At 30.4% G+C, this 16,758-nt stretch overlaps 1 protein-coding gene across 4 annotated transcripts in view; it reads right to left on the reverse strand.

Annotated features, from left to right (window-relative positions):
- LOC126740996 (heterogeneous nuclear ribonucleoprotein 27C) overlaps positions 1-15,227 on the reverse strand; it is a 60,833-nt gene extending 45,606 nt beyond the window's left edge. For 2 of the 4 annotated variants that reach the window (XM_050447230.1, XM_050447229.1), the window contains exon 1: positions 14,799-14,978. In XM_050447230.1, coding sequence (XP_050303187.1) covers positions 14,799-14,908 — 110 coding nt within the window. In that variant the 5' untranslated portion in view covers positions 14,909-14,978. Of the gene's footprint in view, positions 1-14,798; positions 14,979-15,061 lie in introns of those variants that run through there. The other 2 variants (XM_050447231.1, XM_050447232.1) reach the window with 2 other exon arrangements.
- Positions 15,228-16,758: the final 1,531 nt, after the last annotated feature.

The raw sequence follows: 16,758 nt of genomic DNA on the forward strand, positions 1-16,758 counted from the left end.
TGCAGGGAATTTTCTGTTGAGACCTGTAAAAGGATATATATGTCTCTTGTTGTGTCACAGTTGGATTATTAAACTGTCCTGAACTGCTTGGTGCAAGATCTTTCAATATACAATCTAGGAATTTTAGGCATAATAGATTATTCTCACTACCATTTCATAGTACTGATTATGCATCCCACTCCCCTATTGACCGGACACTTAAATTTATTAATTCTAATGAAGTTGGAATATTGGACATTACTTTACCTAGTTTTAAGAGGCAAATTAAAAGTTTAGTCTAATTTTAGTGTTCAAAGTTAGCTCATTAGTGTTCAAAGTTATTTCCATAACCTGGTTGTTTAATGTGGATTAGTGAACTGCTATTGATTAATGTTGGATCTTAATTAATAGTAAATGATTTGATATATTTTTATTTATTGTTAATTTTTTTTAAATATTGGGCTAATATGGATTGTTATTTGTTATTGTTTTAATAGTTTATATTACTTGTTGAAACATGGCAACATATCATATTGACTGTATTATTTTTGTTATGGAGTGTTAAATTGGGTGTTAGGCTAAAATATTATTTTGTATTTGAATTTCTTTGTTCTGGGGTGATCCCATAAATAAAGAATAGATTGATAGAACACTGTCAAGTCTAGTCTCCTCTTGACATACATGACAAAATCAAAAGAGTGGAAACAAAGTTTATTAGGTTTATTGGCTTTAACATACCAAGTGAAAATTAAACAGTGATATACTTAAGTCTATTAACTTAATAGCCCTTAAAGATAGAGAAATATAAATAAGGATTTATTTTATAACTCCTGAAGCTAGAACTTGTAGGTTTTGTTGCAAAATAGTTTATTCATGACTCCTTTTCATTTTTTATAGGTTTAATGTATGTGTATTTTCCTTTGTAATTTGAAACAAAGAAATAAAACTAATAGAACTCCTCAGGTGGGTGGATTTGATGAAGGAAAACCAAGTAGATGCAACACACAATAGACCCTTGATTTTCAGTGGAGAGCTGTCTGAATCTTACCTCTATGTATTTGCTGATAAATATAGGACAGGAATATATTATATTAAAGTATATTTAGACAATTGCATCATTTGCCGACATTAATTTTAAGGATTTTTTGGTACTAAATAAGAACCCACTGATAAATATACATAGGAGAAAATGAACAAGATCTGGAAGAAGTTAGTAATAATGATTTACGTTTATATTATACGCAGTTAATTTTTAATGGAATAAAAATAAATATTGAAAAAACCAAATTTATGCTCTTTAAACAAAAAAAATGAACATGTAGGTAGGTATATTAAAATTAATAGTGTCAAATGCAGATAAATAAAATTAAACATACAATTAACTCCCTTATACCATGTACAGAGCTAGATGTTATCTAACGCATAAAAGAAAAATGAATGTCTATAATGCTTTTTTCTTATCACATAGAAGATTTATTTACCTATATGGGATCCACATAAAACAAATTCATAATTTATAAATATATTTGTTAATCTTTTCAACATAAAATTTCAATCCATCAGTATGGTTTTATGAAAGCAAAGTCCACAGTGAGTAATTTAATGCCGACAACCAAAAGTATTTCAGATGTTCTATACAAATGATAACACAATATTGTTGCTAGGAACAACAAGACTACTTTGAAAGAAACCATTCAGAAGAATATAAGCAATATTAAAAGATGGTGTGATGCAAACAAGCTTATGTTTAACATCAGCAAGACAAATTTTGAGGGGATATTGCAGGTCCTTCATTAAATGGGGAACAAATCGCAAATAAAGACTGCATAAAATTTTAAGGTATTTCTACTGATTCTGCCTTAAAATTTAATTTCCATATTGCTATACTAAAAAAGAGGTTGGGCTCTGTCTGTTATGCCCTAAAATTGCAACGAACTAGATGGAGATTCAAAAAAACGTTTATTTTGCACTAGTTGAGTCACATCTGAGATGTGGCATCCAATTTTGGAGTTTTGCAAGTCTGCGTTTTTTGCAGTCAGTTTTTGTTTTGCAGAGCAGACAGTAAAATTTTTATGAGGGGCAGGTTTTAGGGACCGCTTTTTATTCGGAAACAATATTTCTGTTTTATTGACGTCACAGGTGGTTCGTAAGAAGTACAGGGGGATGAATGAGTCTTATATGAATGCACATACAACAAGATTTAATTCTATAATAACTTGGATCTATGCATCTCCAAAAGCGCTCTTACGAAACATTCAATCATCTACAAGGGAATCAAAATGAACAGTCAAATTCAAAACTTTTATATTTGTCCTTATAATAATAATAATAATAATAATAATAATAATAATAATAGGAAAAAAATGACAAACAGTGACCAACTCGCGATTATATAACTGATCATTTAAAAACAAGCTTAGTGAATTGCCCCCTAGTAGTAGAAGTAGTTACTAGTTCAAATTTAAAATATTAGAAACAGGTTAATAAGTTAAAAAAAAACTTAATACACCCTAAAGGTAAGAGAAGCAAAGTGGAGCAAGAAATACGGCAAATTGAATTTGAAAAAAATGTAATTTCCAATTGTTTAATATTGTCTAACAGAAAATTTCTAATCATAAGACAACAACAGATGAAAAGCAATTATAAAAACGAATAAACTGAAAAAATTAAAATTAAATACTTTAGGCAGCTTAAGGATAATAAGGAAAGGACAGCATATAAAACTTAACAGTCTCTAAAAATTGGTTTGACTCAAAAGCAGCAGAAATTTTAGGCTCACAACTTCAGAGTATACTACAGGCAAGAGAGAATTAAATGGAGAGTTTATATATATATATAGAATCATTTAATGCTTATAAGCTCATAATCATTACAGCAATTTTGCGTTTGAATGTAGCTATAGTGCCATTAAACGCCATCAAACATTGCTGTGTAAAATATTAAACCATGAGCAAGCTCAATATAAAGGTGCATTTATTGCTAAGTTAGTAGCTCTATTTTCTAAATAAAAGCGAAGGTGTTTTCTCGTGTAAATGAGGTGCATCAATTTTATAGTTGCATAGTTTAAATTAAAAAAGCACTAAGAGAAAAATAAAGGTATAACTGAGAGTCATCAGCATATTGCTGTATTTGGCTTGTGAAAGGATCTAGTGTATGTCGGCTACAAATACAGAGAAAAGAAGTGGCTCCAATATGAATTCCTGCAGCACTCTGTTGTTAAGCAAGCACATTGCACTTGGTTTTTAAAATATGATTTAAACAAACTTATTGCATCCTTAAATAATCAAAAATATGTTAGTTGGGCCTTTAGAATATTAAAAATAATAAGCAGTTTAGTGAATTAGTTAAGAAATTTTTATTGAGCAGGGCATATTATAGCTTGAATGAATTTTATAAGGACTAAGAATGTCAAATACTAGTTTTATTGTTTATATTATGTATTATATTGACTATTTTATTGCCAACAACTAGGTTTTATCATGCTTGTCTGGTTTTTTATATTATTTGGTGACTCATTTGATTGGTGAAAGATCTAGTTTATATTTTTTATAAACTAGTTGGTTTTATCATTTTGACGATTTTAGTTTCTGTTTTTTTTTTTTTACTTTGTACAATAAATAATTTTTTGAATTTAAAATTACTCTAGTTTACTAGACAGACAAAATTAAAGCAACTTTTAAAATATTCGCATAAATTGTGTATATTGAATTCCCTACAAAATGTTTTATAAAAATATGTTTGTTTGCCAGGCAAGACTTATTTATTTACTGTACAGTTTTTCTTGTGCTTCAAAGTTGAGAAAAAAAAGGATCATAAAAACAACTGGGACAAAATGAGAACTTAAAAACAAACTGGTTTTAGTATTGTATGAGAAACTGTGTAGTTGTGAGTCTTTAAAATATGCCGCGTGGCGTGCATTATTCGTTGGACCTAAAATAAAAAATTATTGATGCCTATTTATCTGGGAAAAACCGAAGTGCAAGTATCATACTTAAGTGGATATCGACCAGCGCATTAAACCGACTAATAAATGATGCAGGAATGTCTTTCGACTCAAGATTTTAGCCGCAGTTGGTGACGTAAACGTGTCTTCTAGGACTATTCAAAGTCGTTTAGTGGATTTCGGATGACCAGCGAGAAAACCAGCCAAAAAACCCTTCTTATCTAAGAAAAATAGGGATGCAAAAATGTTATTTGCTAGGTTTCATCAAAACTGGACTACCCACAATTGGAAAATGGTACTTCTTTTCTGATAAATCTAAATTTCTTATATTTTCAAATGATAAAAGACAATTTGTAACACATCCTGCAGGAAAAAAGGCTTGACCCAAAGTACGTTGCTACTACTGTAAAACATGGTGGCGGCGATATCATGGTGTGGGGCTGATTTTCGGCTTATGGAATAGGTTCTATTTACAGAATAAGGGCTATAATGGACAGGTTTGGATATGTTAATATATTGGAAAGCATAACGCTGCATTATGCGAAATAAGACATTCCTCCAAAATTCACATTTCAACATAAGAATGACCCAACATATGCTGCTAAAATTGTGAACACCACTAAAGAGTGGTTTACTAAGAAAAAATTAATGTTTTAAGTGGCCACCGCAATGGCCAGATATCAAACCTAATCTATATAAAACTTAAAAAAAAAAAAAAAAGTATATAAAAAAATATATATTGTTACAAACAGGTATGTTACAAGCCTCTAAAGTGTAATTTTCAATAACTTGCAACATTGTGGATATTAAAATAGTAATCATAGATATATATTACACAACATTAAAAGGGCTTACAGGCTAAATAAAGCCAGATTATTAGACTATAGACTATAACTCTAAACTTAACAGAAATTAAAGATAGGTACATTAGTGCGAGTCTTAACTATAAAACATCATTGTTGGTATAAAATTCATCTAAGCAGTAGTATGTGCTTTGATCAATAAAAATTTTTTAACACTACGTGTAAATTGCCTATTGTTCTCTATACTTTTGCATTAATAATAATAATAGCTTATTAATGGTGATAAGATACAACCATTTCTATGTAAAAATATTTAACCATTGACAATAAAAAAAAAATTTGGAACAATCACAGACTTGATGACATATATTCACATTTGTCAGAAATACTTAAACTAAAAACATAAAAAATGCAGCCTTTCAAGCCATCTTTTCAGCCCAGCAAGTTCTAATAATAAAAATTAAAAACATTACAAAGGTTGTACTATTACTATTTAAAAATATTTTGACTTTGTTCTTAAATGAATTTAAGAAAAGTTTAAAAAATGTCAATGCTTTCTGGCAGTAAATTCACCTCCCTACACATTCTGGCTAATGGGGAATTAAATGCATAGTTTGTTCTGAAATGTGACTTATTAAAAAGAGAGTGAATGCAAAGCACCCTTTGAGGTACAGAGAATCAAAGTCAAAGTCAAAAATAGCTTTATTGTTATGTAACATAATCTGTTGTTAACAAAGCATTATATAAAACCTTGCTTTAGCAAGTTTCTTTATATTTTTCCTAAAACGTTTTTCACAATTTATTAGCCTTATATAAAGGGATAGGTGGTTAAAAAGCCTTCTGCCTCCATCCACAAACGAGGACTTAATCTGCTCATTTTTTGGGATGGGCAGAGGTAAAGAGAAGGTTGTTCGGAGATTGTAACCCGAGGAGGGGGGGCCAAGCTGATGGTGATATTTTTTGTGGATAAGACAGTTTATAAAATAAAAAGGCATGGCAATGTCAGGACAGAGTGTTTTAAAAATAATAGCCTACAGGGGCTACGAAAGGGAGCTACACGCATGTAGCGTATGGCTCTTTTTTGCAAAATAAATAGAGAGCTGAACAAATACTGAGAGCACACATCCCAAAACACAATACCATATCTCAGAGAAGACTCAATAAGAGCATGTCCCAGAGAATGTGTTATTACTCTAATAGCATAACAGTTGGATGATAACTTCCCTATTAAAGAGGAGATATGATTTTCAAATTTTAATTGCTTATCAATCGTCAGACCCAAAAATTTGTATGTTTTAGAAGGACTTATTGTTTTATTTTGCAAAGTGACAGTTCCAAAGTTAAAATATTACTTTTAGAAATATTAAAAGTTAATCTATTAGATTCACACCATGACTTTACAAGAATTAAAATATTCATCAACAATATTCTTTAACTTCTTGGTGTCAGTGTCATGCCAAAGTAATGTTGTATCATTCGCAAAGATAGTAAATTTGCCCCTAATTGGAATTTGCGAGATATCATTGACATAGAGCAGGAACAATATTGGTCCAAGAACAGAACCCTGGGGTACACCCGCATCCATATCCAGATGGGATGACATATCATTGTCAAAGATTACCCTTTGTGTTCTTCTGGAGTTTTTTGCCAGTTTCACTGTATCGCGGTAAATTTTGCAATATCTATTAAAGTAGGATATGAATCTGGAGTTGTCTAAGGCAAACTTTCCAACAACACCTAAATGCTCAAGCATGTCAGTCAAGGAATTTACAATTTTCTGGAACAGAATGAGATCTTAATAAATATGCCTAGTTGTTAATGTTAATAACTTCATGTGCTCATTTATAAAATTCAATGGAGAATCAAGCTTTAAAGCAACAAAACGTAAAAAATATGTTCGAAATCAACCAATTCAACAACAACTTAATTTTAGCTTCTGAGTTTAAACTAAAAAAACATTAAAAATCAAATAATAAAATTTGTAAATGGAATTTTGGAAACAATGTAAGAGCTGGAAACAACGTAAAAAAACAATGGCCCTTTATTGATAGCTTAAAAACAAAAAAGATAAAGTAATTATTGCTTCATTGATAATTGAAAATAATATTATTAAAAATCAACAAGACATCATCAACAATTTAAATAATTATTTTTGTCAGGTCTGTGAATCTATTGTTAAAGATTTGGAAATGGAAATTGTGCAATTAAATAAAGTTGTTTCTGCTAAGAAGTCCACAATAACAGTTCTATTTTCTTGACACTAACTAATGAAGAAGAGCTATTAGAAATCATAAAGGATTTAAAACTAAACTCAGCACCCGGACATGACGAGGTTACAGTTAGGGATGTAAACAATCTTAGAGAATACATTTTGCTTGTGTTAGTTCAATTAATTAATAAAACTATGCAAAATGGAATCTTTTCACAAAAATTAAAAATCAGCAAAATTACTCCACTTTTTAAATCAGGACATGAACAATTACAGGCCTATTTCAGTGATAAGTGTATTCTTGAAAACTCTAGAGAAAAACATAAAGAAAAGAATGTTATTTTTTATTAATACCCATCTGTTAACTGACGAATATCAATATGGCTTTATAAGCAACAGTAGTACACTTGGTCCGGTTGTTGATTTCATAGACTATATATATTTCAAGTGCTTTAGATATACAATAGTTATAGCAGTCTTTATCAACTTAAAAAAAGCTTTTGATGTAGTAACCATAGACATTCTTTTATACAAACTGTTTTAAAATGGAATTTAGGGGGTGTTATGTACAATTTGGTTAAGAGATATTTATATGATAAAACAGTACATAAAATTTTAAAGCATCGTTAGTGAATGGTTGTCTAGCACCTATGGGATACCACAGAAATCAGTTCTTGGCCCTCTGTTGTACAGTATTTATGTACTAAAACCAAAGCTAGCCAATTTGAAAGCATGATATTTTACTTTTACGGACGACACCGTCCTGGTGTATATAGGAACAGACGAAATTGTCTTAATTAATCTTATTAATACTGATCTCAATAATTATCTTAAATGGTTGTTTTCAAACAAATTAAAAATTAACATTGAAAAAACCAAATACCAAATTTAAGCAAAAAAAAGCAATTAATAACAATATAAATATTAACATAAATGGTATACCTATAGGAAAAGTGTCAAATATAAAAAATCTATGTCTACTTATAGACGAAAATTTAAATTGGTCACTACACACAAATAAAATATCTGATAAAATTGTTTCAATGCTATCTGGTTTATACAAAAACAGATTATTTATCAAAAAAAAAGTAAATTTCAAGTTTATAATGCCTTTTTCCTTACACATTTCTGATACCTTTTGCTGGTGCAAATTTCTGGTACCTGTGCAGGGTTGAATGTGCGCCGAATTTAATTTTAATAAAGCTTAAGTATTGCAAAATACATGTTTAAAAATATTATTTAATTATGATTGGCTTACTAGTTCTAACAAAATTTATTCAGAATTAAATATAAACATAAGAAAGAAATTTTAGAAATAAAACAATGCAAGCTAGTTTATAAAATTATTAATAATCTACAGAAATGTAACATAAATATTATGTTTTATAATGATGGGCATGATTACCAAACAAGATCACTAAATAATTTTTTTATCAAGTTTCTACAAGAACGAATATAGGTTTAAAAAATCCAATTACAAATGCAATTAAAAAATTTAATAATTTACCTGATTATATAAAAGATTTAAATAACTATAGCAGTTTTGTTGAAAGATTGAAAGATTTTAAAAATGTGAATTAATTATTTAACGTAATTAAGTAACATCGCAGTGTGTGTATACATATATTAATTATGGTTTTGTTACTCTTGGGGCCAGTGTTTACAAGCACTAATTAGAGGATTTTTGTTAAAATTAGTTATAAATTTTGGTGGTTAAATAAATGATTTAAAAAAAAAGTCTGTTTCGCATGGAATTCCATAGATGAAGATGTAATAAACAATCTGGTATCTTCAATGCCAAGAAATGCTCAGTAAAGTCAGGAACAATGGGTACTGGAAAAGATATTAAGTTGCCCTAATTTTGTTGTGATGAAAAATCTTTATTTTAGTTATTTTAAAAACATAAATAGGATATTAGAAATTAAATGTACATATTATATTTTACCTTGTTTCAATTAAACTTAATTTACCAATTAATGTGAAACATGTAAACCATAACATACTATTTAATAGATACAAAAAAAATATTTGGAGAAGAAAATATTAAGACAGAATTTGCAGGTGAATTCCTAAAAATTGTTCAGAATTTTGAGAGAATTTTCAGGACTATCAGAAAAATTACCCCCAATCATCTCAAGAAAGGAAAAATAAAAAATTGGCTTACTAAAAAAAAAAAATATTTTGATAATGATGCCATAAAAGCAGTGCTTCTAACAATAATAAGAGATAATAAGGCAAAATTGAAATGGCAAAATGATAAAATGCCCAAAAAACATATAATTATTATTCTTCTTTTACCAAATTAATTAGAGATAAAGTAAAAGAATTTATTGCTAGCTTAGAACCTTTATTACAGTGACAATGTCTGATTTGGATGAAAGTGATGAAATTGTTTAATTATAAAATTGTTTGTTAAAATTGTATTATGACTCATACTGTAGTATTGCCTATCTATAGTTTTCTACTATGTTGTATATATATTTATTTTCCTGCTTGCCTTTAACCAACATTAAATATCCATCAATTTGAGGGCTATTTTATCATTGTGTAAGTCAAAAAGTGTTTTGTTTGTTTTGTTCATCAATGTATGAAAATATGTTGGGATAGTTTGGTTACATCATTAGGTAGATATGCAAAAATAAATGTTAAATCAATTTCTAAAATATTACAATGATTCATATTATTGATTAAGATTGTAAGTATTGCACTTCTTAATTTTTCTTAATTATTTTTTTTGTCTGTTTTTGTATGGGTTTTATTATTTTGATGATTTTAGTTTCTATATTTTTTTCTTTGAGCTTTGTAAATGAGGGTGTATTAAAGTTTTAATACAATAAAGAATAGACACAGTAAGGTCAAGTGGGGTAATTGTAAATACGGGGTAAATGTAAAAGGCGTGTTTGTCAAATAGCCGCAGGCTTTAAAATGTAGGTGGTGCTTCTGCAGCAATGTTTTAACCTTGAGCTATAATGTACATAATCAGGTTGCATTTGTATTTTGTGGGATGAGGTTTTAACGCACGTGTTTTTAAAATGTGTCGAAAAAACTAAAAATCGTTTTATAAACGTTGAAAGTTTTTGTGAAAATTTTGAGTGTGTATTGATTAATACTTATTCTAAATATTTTTAAAAGGTAAGTTAGCCATCTTAGTATCTGACTAGCAACAATTATTGTGTCTTTTTAACAAAAGGGTTTTTGTATATTTTTGATAATTTACAATTACCCCAAAAAAATTTTTGTTATGCGGAAATTGTAAAAATAGATTCAGGGTAATTGTAAATAACTGTTTTTTTCTCAGAAATGCCTCGCAAATATACGAAGAAGCGCCAGGGACCTCAATATAGCAGAGAAGATCTAAGAAGAGCTGTGGAGGATGTTCTCAATAAAAACAAGACATATCAACAAGGGGTTATCCCTGTGACAAAGAAGAAATTAAGAATATTGTGGCTCAATATGTCGATATTTCTCAAATTAAAAATCCCTTTAAAGATGGTATACCCGGAGACGATTGGTACTACGGGTTTTTAAAATGGAATCCCTCAGTTTCATTTAAAAAACCCGAACTACTAGAAAAATCAAGAAAAGACACCAGAGACCATGAAGTTGTTTACGATTTTTATAATGAACTTTCGCAGCTTGTTAAGGATTATAATTTGGAAGAAAAATCATCATTTATTTTTAACACTGATGAAAGTGGATTTGGTACTGATCCACACAAACTAAAGGCATTAGGAGAAAAAGAAAAATGTAACTCTCCTTAATTTTTAACTAACATTGTATTACCTTCCTTTTTGGTTTTAGCTTTAGTACGTGTCACAGGAGGACCAGGCAGAGAATCCATTTCAGTGTTGGCAGCAATTTGTGCAGATGGTTCGTATTTGCCCCCCTATATACTATTTAAAGGAGCAGCAGTTCAACCAAGATCAATTTCAGAAAAAGCTTACCCAGGGACCCTATACACTACTTCATCCAATGGTTGGATGGAGAAACCCCAGTTTTTTGAATGGTTTTCTACAGCTTTTGTGCAAGAGGTTCAGAATAAAAGAAGAACATGGGGAACACCAAATCAAACAGCTCTTTTAATGTATGATGGGCATAGTTCTGTTGTATTGTAAATGCGCCACTTGATAACAACATTCAAGTTTACAAATTTCCTAGTCATTTGACTGATAAGATCAAACCATTGGATAAATGTGTCTTTGGTCCAGTGAAAACGACTTGGACAAAAAATTAATAACCTTCATGAAAAAACAAATTGGTAAAGGTAACATAAGGTTTTCAAAATCCCCATTTGTTGAGTTATTAGGAGAGATTCTATGAAACATGATAACATCGTTAAAGGTTTTATTTCTACTGGCACATTTCCAGTTGATTCAACAAAATTTCCTGAGGCAGATTTTAATCCTGTTTTGTTAAGAAGGTATAAAGAAAATCAGCTAAAATTTAAAAACTCATCCACAGCATGCACTAGCCCTACACAATTTACACAAAATATTAAAGAGCAATCTCCGAGGCAATCTCCTATTGAAAATCTTAAAATATTAAGTGTAAATAATCAAGCCAATACTACCTTAGAAAACAGCACACTTGATATAAATTTGGAAAAAACGTTTCTAAAATCTCTGGTCCTGAACTTGCTATTCCTTCGACCTCTACCCATAAAACTCCAATTAAAACCCCAAGTAAAATAATAGATATTTTCTGTCAAGCAATGAATACCAGCTACGAAAAATTAGAGGTGGTTAAAAGAAGAATTAATCCAGTACCAAGATTAAAATCTGTAAAATATGGTGAAATACTTACTAATGAAAAAGTAGTGGAAAAAATGAAAATTATTGAAGCTCAAAGAAGGGAAAAAGAAGTCAAGAAAAATAAGAATAAAGAAAATAAAGATTTAAAAAGGAAACAAAAAAAGAGGGAAAAAAAATCCAATTATTGAAACTGATTCAGACAATGAAGACCTCGATGAAAACAATACAAATTATAGCTCAGATAATGAATCAGATGATTATGATTTTCTGGAATCTTGCATAAAAGAAAATTTGAAAGAAGTAGATTAAGAACAGCCAGAATGGAACAAACTTAAACCCAGCATGTTTTTAGTGGTAGACTTTTAGGGGGCCCGGGGAAAATAAACCATTATCAATATGTAGTATGCATTGAACAAGTATCTATAGATGAGGGGGCAATCTATGTCATGTAATTGTTTTGGAAGAGAAGATAAATATTCTACTGTTTTTGCTGCTCGAGAAGAACTAACTACAGAGATTGAGTTCAGCTCAATAGTAGCAATTTTACCAGACCCCAAAATTAAGTTGTAAAAAAGAAAATTGCTGCATATTTTTCCTGGCTATGTTAGTGTATTTGAAAAATAAACCATAATTGGGCCAAAACTGAGATAACTAGAGTTAAGTTTTTTATTTTTCTTTATGTTTTTTTAAGAAGTGGCTTTGTAGACATCTTTCTTTAATATTCATTTTATAACAATTTTCTTTAATAAAAACTACTTTCAAATGTTTAGTATTATTTAATGGTGTATTTGTAAACATTGCACATGGGGTAAATGACAGATCTTGATATAAAACTACCAAAATGTTAGTCAAGAAAAAATTATTATCGGCCCATTTGTTTCCAATTACCCTTTGTTTTGAAACATTATCACCCATATTTAGACTAAAATTAATTTACATTTACCCCAAATATCAGGGGAAATTGTAAATAGCACCAGGTAATTGTAAATGAACCATAATTCCATAAAACTGCAAAAAACTTGATGGAAACCATCTTAGATCAAAAGTAAAGACTCTAAGGAAGGCTATAATATATCCTATGATTTTCAAATTATTTAGAAATATATTTTAAAGTATTGACATTTATAAAAATTGCATATTTCATTTACAACGACCCCACTTGAGTTACAGTGAGAACTTGGGTATAAAATGTTGAATATTCTCAGATTCTCAAGGCCAGAACTATAGGCACTGTTTGGAGTTCTTATGTAAAATAAAATTGGGAATTTGTTGTTCAGTAATAATGCACATATTTGTGTTCGTTAGGGATACCCTAGTAGATACCCCAATGAGAAAAATACAATTTAAGGATATAACTTTATTTTCTTTGTTAGATAAAAGAAATTGGCTTTTAGGAGCTTTTCTGGCCTTTTCACTTGAAAGTGAACCTGTTCTCATTGATTAAACAGCTGTTTGACATTTCAATTAAATAAAATGAGATCAGGAGAAAATAAAATTGGTTGTACAATAGTACCATGACTAAACTGAAACATAGGAACAATAAGGGTAGATTTTTCTAAAAAGATACTTATCAAATTAGGGATAAAAGATACCTAGAATAATTATATATAAGAATAAAACTCATCACAGGTTTTTTCAATGGAGTCTTGTCCACTCCTAAATGGACTTTTGACTCTTTACTTACAGGAGAACCATCAGGAGGTCTACATATTTCCTGTAAAAAAGTGAATAATCCCTTAATTACCACTGAACCAATGAAACTTGATGAATCTGAACTCTGGTAAACATTTCAGATGATTACCAGATCTCTGGTAAATATTTGAGAAAAAACCCCTTTTAATCCTAGCTGGTAAATCTAAGTTTATGCACTCCAACAAGCTGCAACAATATATGTAACCATTAACTTATGTACGAACATCATACCCGCACCACATAAATGCACCCCACTCTTTTTACTTTGATTTGAATTATTTTATTATGATTTTTATTTGAGGTAATTAATTATGATTGATTGTTCTACTACTGTAATAAAAACACTTTTTAATTCAAAATTATTTTCTTCTTTTTAGTTTGATTAGCAATAAAAGTGTTTTCTTTTAGTTTTTTTTAACTATTGTTTATTTGCTTCAAATATTAAAATATCCTGATTTTTTGTTTGTAAATATTCAGATGTTTGATGTTGTCTAAAGCCTCTGAAGAAAACACTATTTGGGCTTGATTTTTATGATTATTTAAATTTTACTTCTTAGCAATGAGAAGGCAAATATTTGATTAATTATCATTGCTAATGAAATCTAAACCCTGTTAATGATTTAAAATTGAGCGGAAAAATATGAGAAGTAAAATTACTGTTTCTGCTCGCACAATTTATTTTTTCATATGCCTTAAGCAAGTATATTCAGGTGAGTGGATCATTTAGGACTTAGGTTATAAGGATTTCTTTGTACTCAAGGAGATGAGAACTACTTGTAGACTCATTGCTTATACTAACTAAAAACTAACTGATAAATAATGCACATGATTTGTATCCTAAGGATACCCTAGTAGATACCTTGAAGTTACACATATAACTGTATTTTCTTTGTCAGATTGAAGAAATTGGCCTTTAAGAGCTTTTCTGGCCTTTTCACTTGAAAGTGCATGACCTGTTCTCATTTATTAAACAGTTGTTTGACATTTTTCAATGAAATAAAATGAGATCAAGAGCAAATAAAACTGGTTGTATAGTACCATGGCTAAACTGAAAGATAGGAATAATAAATGCCCTTTTTTCTATATGAATATATATCAAATTAGGGATAAAAGATAACATTTCTGGGGAACAAGCGGGTTTTCAGTTCTTTGACCGTGGGATCCGTCTAGCTTGGGGTCGCTGAACGTTCATCTGGTAAAAACCGGCGTGACCCCAAAAAACGTGTTAAAAAGCAATAAATTTATGCTAGAATTAGAACCGGGCTGTCGATTAAACGATAAAACGAGCCACGTAGCAACGTTCAGTGTGCGTTTTAGGCCAAAATGGAAAGGAAAAGTTTTTGGTAAAAAGCGACGTGTGTGTGTGCGTACACGCCGACGGCTGACCTATAAAGCGAAAAGTAATTTTAAGGAAAAAATACCCCTTTTCGTCGTCGTCCATGATTTCTTGCTTGAGCCTCAACATTCGCATGCTATTCGGGGCCTCCCGTTCAATTGAAAAATAAGCGAAAATTTCACGCACTAACCACATACAACACGCGAAAAACGAACGGAACTTGGCTCGCTCGACTGCTGCTGCAATGGCAGCTCGACGACTTCCGTCAATTTTTCGAATGGGATGCGTGACCCAAGGCGCCACCTTTATCCGTTTTACGGCGTTTTTTATTATTTTTTAACCACTTACCCGTACTCGAAATCCTCCATTTGGTCAATTTTCGCTGTTTTTTTTCACTTAATTACCTCTTAATCTACACTTAAAATTAATTAAATCTAGAGTACTACCCTAAATAAAACTACGGCATAAACAGATATGTCACATAGTCCGGAGCGTAGACGGGTCTTCGTGGACACCATTTTTGGCGTGGAGTGGGGGGTGAAAATGTGCCCAGGGGCGTCATTTTCGACCAATCGCAACGCGTCTCACGGTCACGTGGACGCAACGTGATAAATGTCGTATGGATTTTAAAAAAAAAATCGTCACTGATATATTTAAACGGCATTTTTCTAATTATTTTTCATCTAAATATTACCGAACATTAACGGCATTGCTATAGGATATATGGTTTATATCGCTTTAAGAGAATATTCAATGTTAATTGGTTAGTTGCAACGGCGCAGGCGTCCCAACGAATCTTATGGGGATTTCTGTTTGTTTGCGCGCCTCTATTTATAAAGCTACTTCCACACCTCCACTCTATGTTCGCATTGTTCAAACAAGGTACAGTAGAGCGTCGATTATCCGTAAGCCGGTCATCCGAAACGTCGGTGAACCGAGAGGAAACATGACGCCTTTTTCGGATATAAAGAATAATAAAAAGTACAAATGAAATAGAAATGTTTCATAGAAATAAATAACACCTTTATTCAAGTATTTCTTTGCACATACAATGCAAAAACATATGAAAATGTACACTCATATCATATGCACAAGAATAGCGCAACTGGCGAAGTTTAGCCTCCTGGCCATTCTTCCACTCAACCAATTCTCCGGATATTAAGTTCACCATCTTTAAATGTTAACAGAGAAAGGCCAATAGAATGCTTTTAAGAGATAACACTGAGGATAAAACAGTTTTAACCAACCATAACAATATAACAATGCAGTACATATATACATACAATATATCTGTCACTAAAAAAGTTCTAAAAATCTACTGCACATCTAATAAATACCTCTTGTACTTAGACCTTAAATAACCAGTATTGCATACCTTAAAATGAAGAGGTAAGTTATTATATAAGTTAACACAATTATAACTGACTCTTTTTAAAAAAAGAAGTTCTATATTGTAGCATTGTTAAATAATTTTTATCTCGCAAAAAGCGATGATGCACAGCCTCCCTATAAATTAGTTTTTTAAACAAATATACTGGTTGTTGACACATATTTAGTTTTCTTGAAAATAGAGTCAAGTTAAAATTATACCAGTTATCTCACTTAAGCCAACCCAACTCTTTTATATTTTCTGAGACATCAAATTTTCTTAATTTATAAACAAATCTACAGCATGTATTCTGAACGTATTGTATCCGTTTTTTTATTTATTACATTTAAGAATGGATAATATACTATGAAACAATACGAATAAATAGACATAATAAGTGACTCAACATTTTTTTCTGACTTTAAAATTTAAAAGGTGTCTGCTAGCATATAAAAGCTTCATTCTCACATAACTTCTTTTTAGTAAAGATTTTAAATGTTGTTCAAAATTAAGCTGTACATCTATACACAAACCCAAATTTTTACCGCAGTTAGCAAAAGTCAACCGAGTATTTTCAATCTGAATATTAAGTCGATTCATGAGTATGCCCCTTTTCTTTTCAAAACAAAACAGTAACATTGTAGTTTTTGCAGGATTAATTGTCAGATTATGTTCC

The sequence above is a fragment of the Anthonomus grandis genome, chromosome 10, assembly GCF_022605725.1.
Source record: "Anthonomus grandis grandis chromosome 10, icAntGran1.3, whole genome shotgun sequence".
In the NCBI taxonomy this organism is placed as follows: Eukaryota; Metazoa; Arthropoda; class Insecta; order Coleoptera; family Curculionidae; genus Anthonomus; species Anthonomus grandis.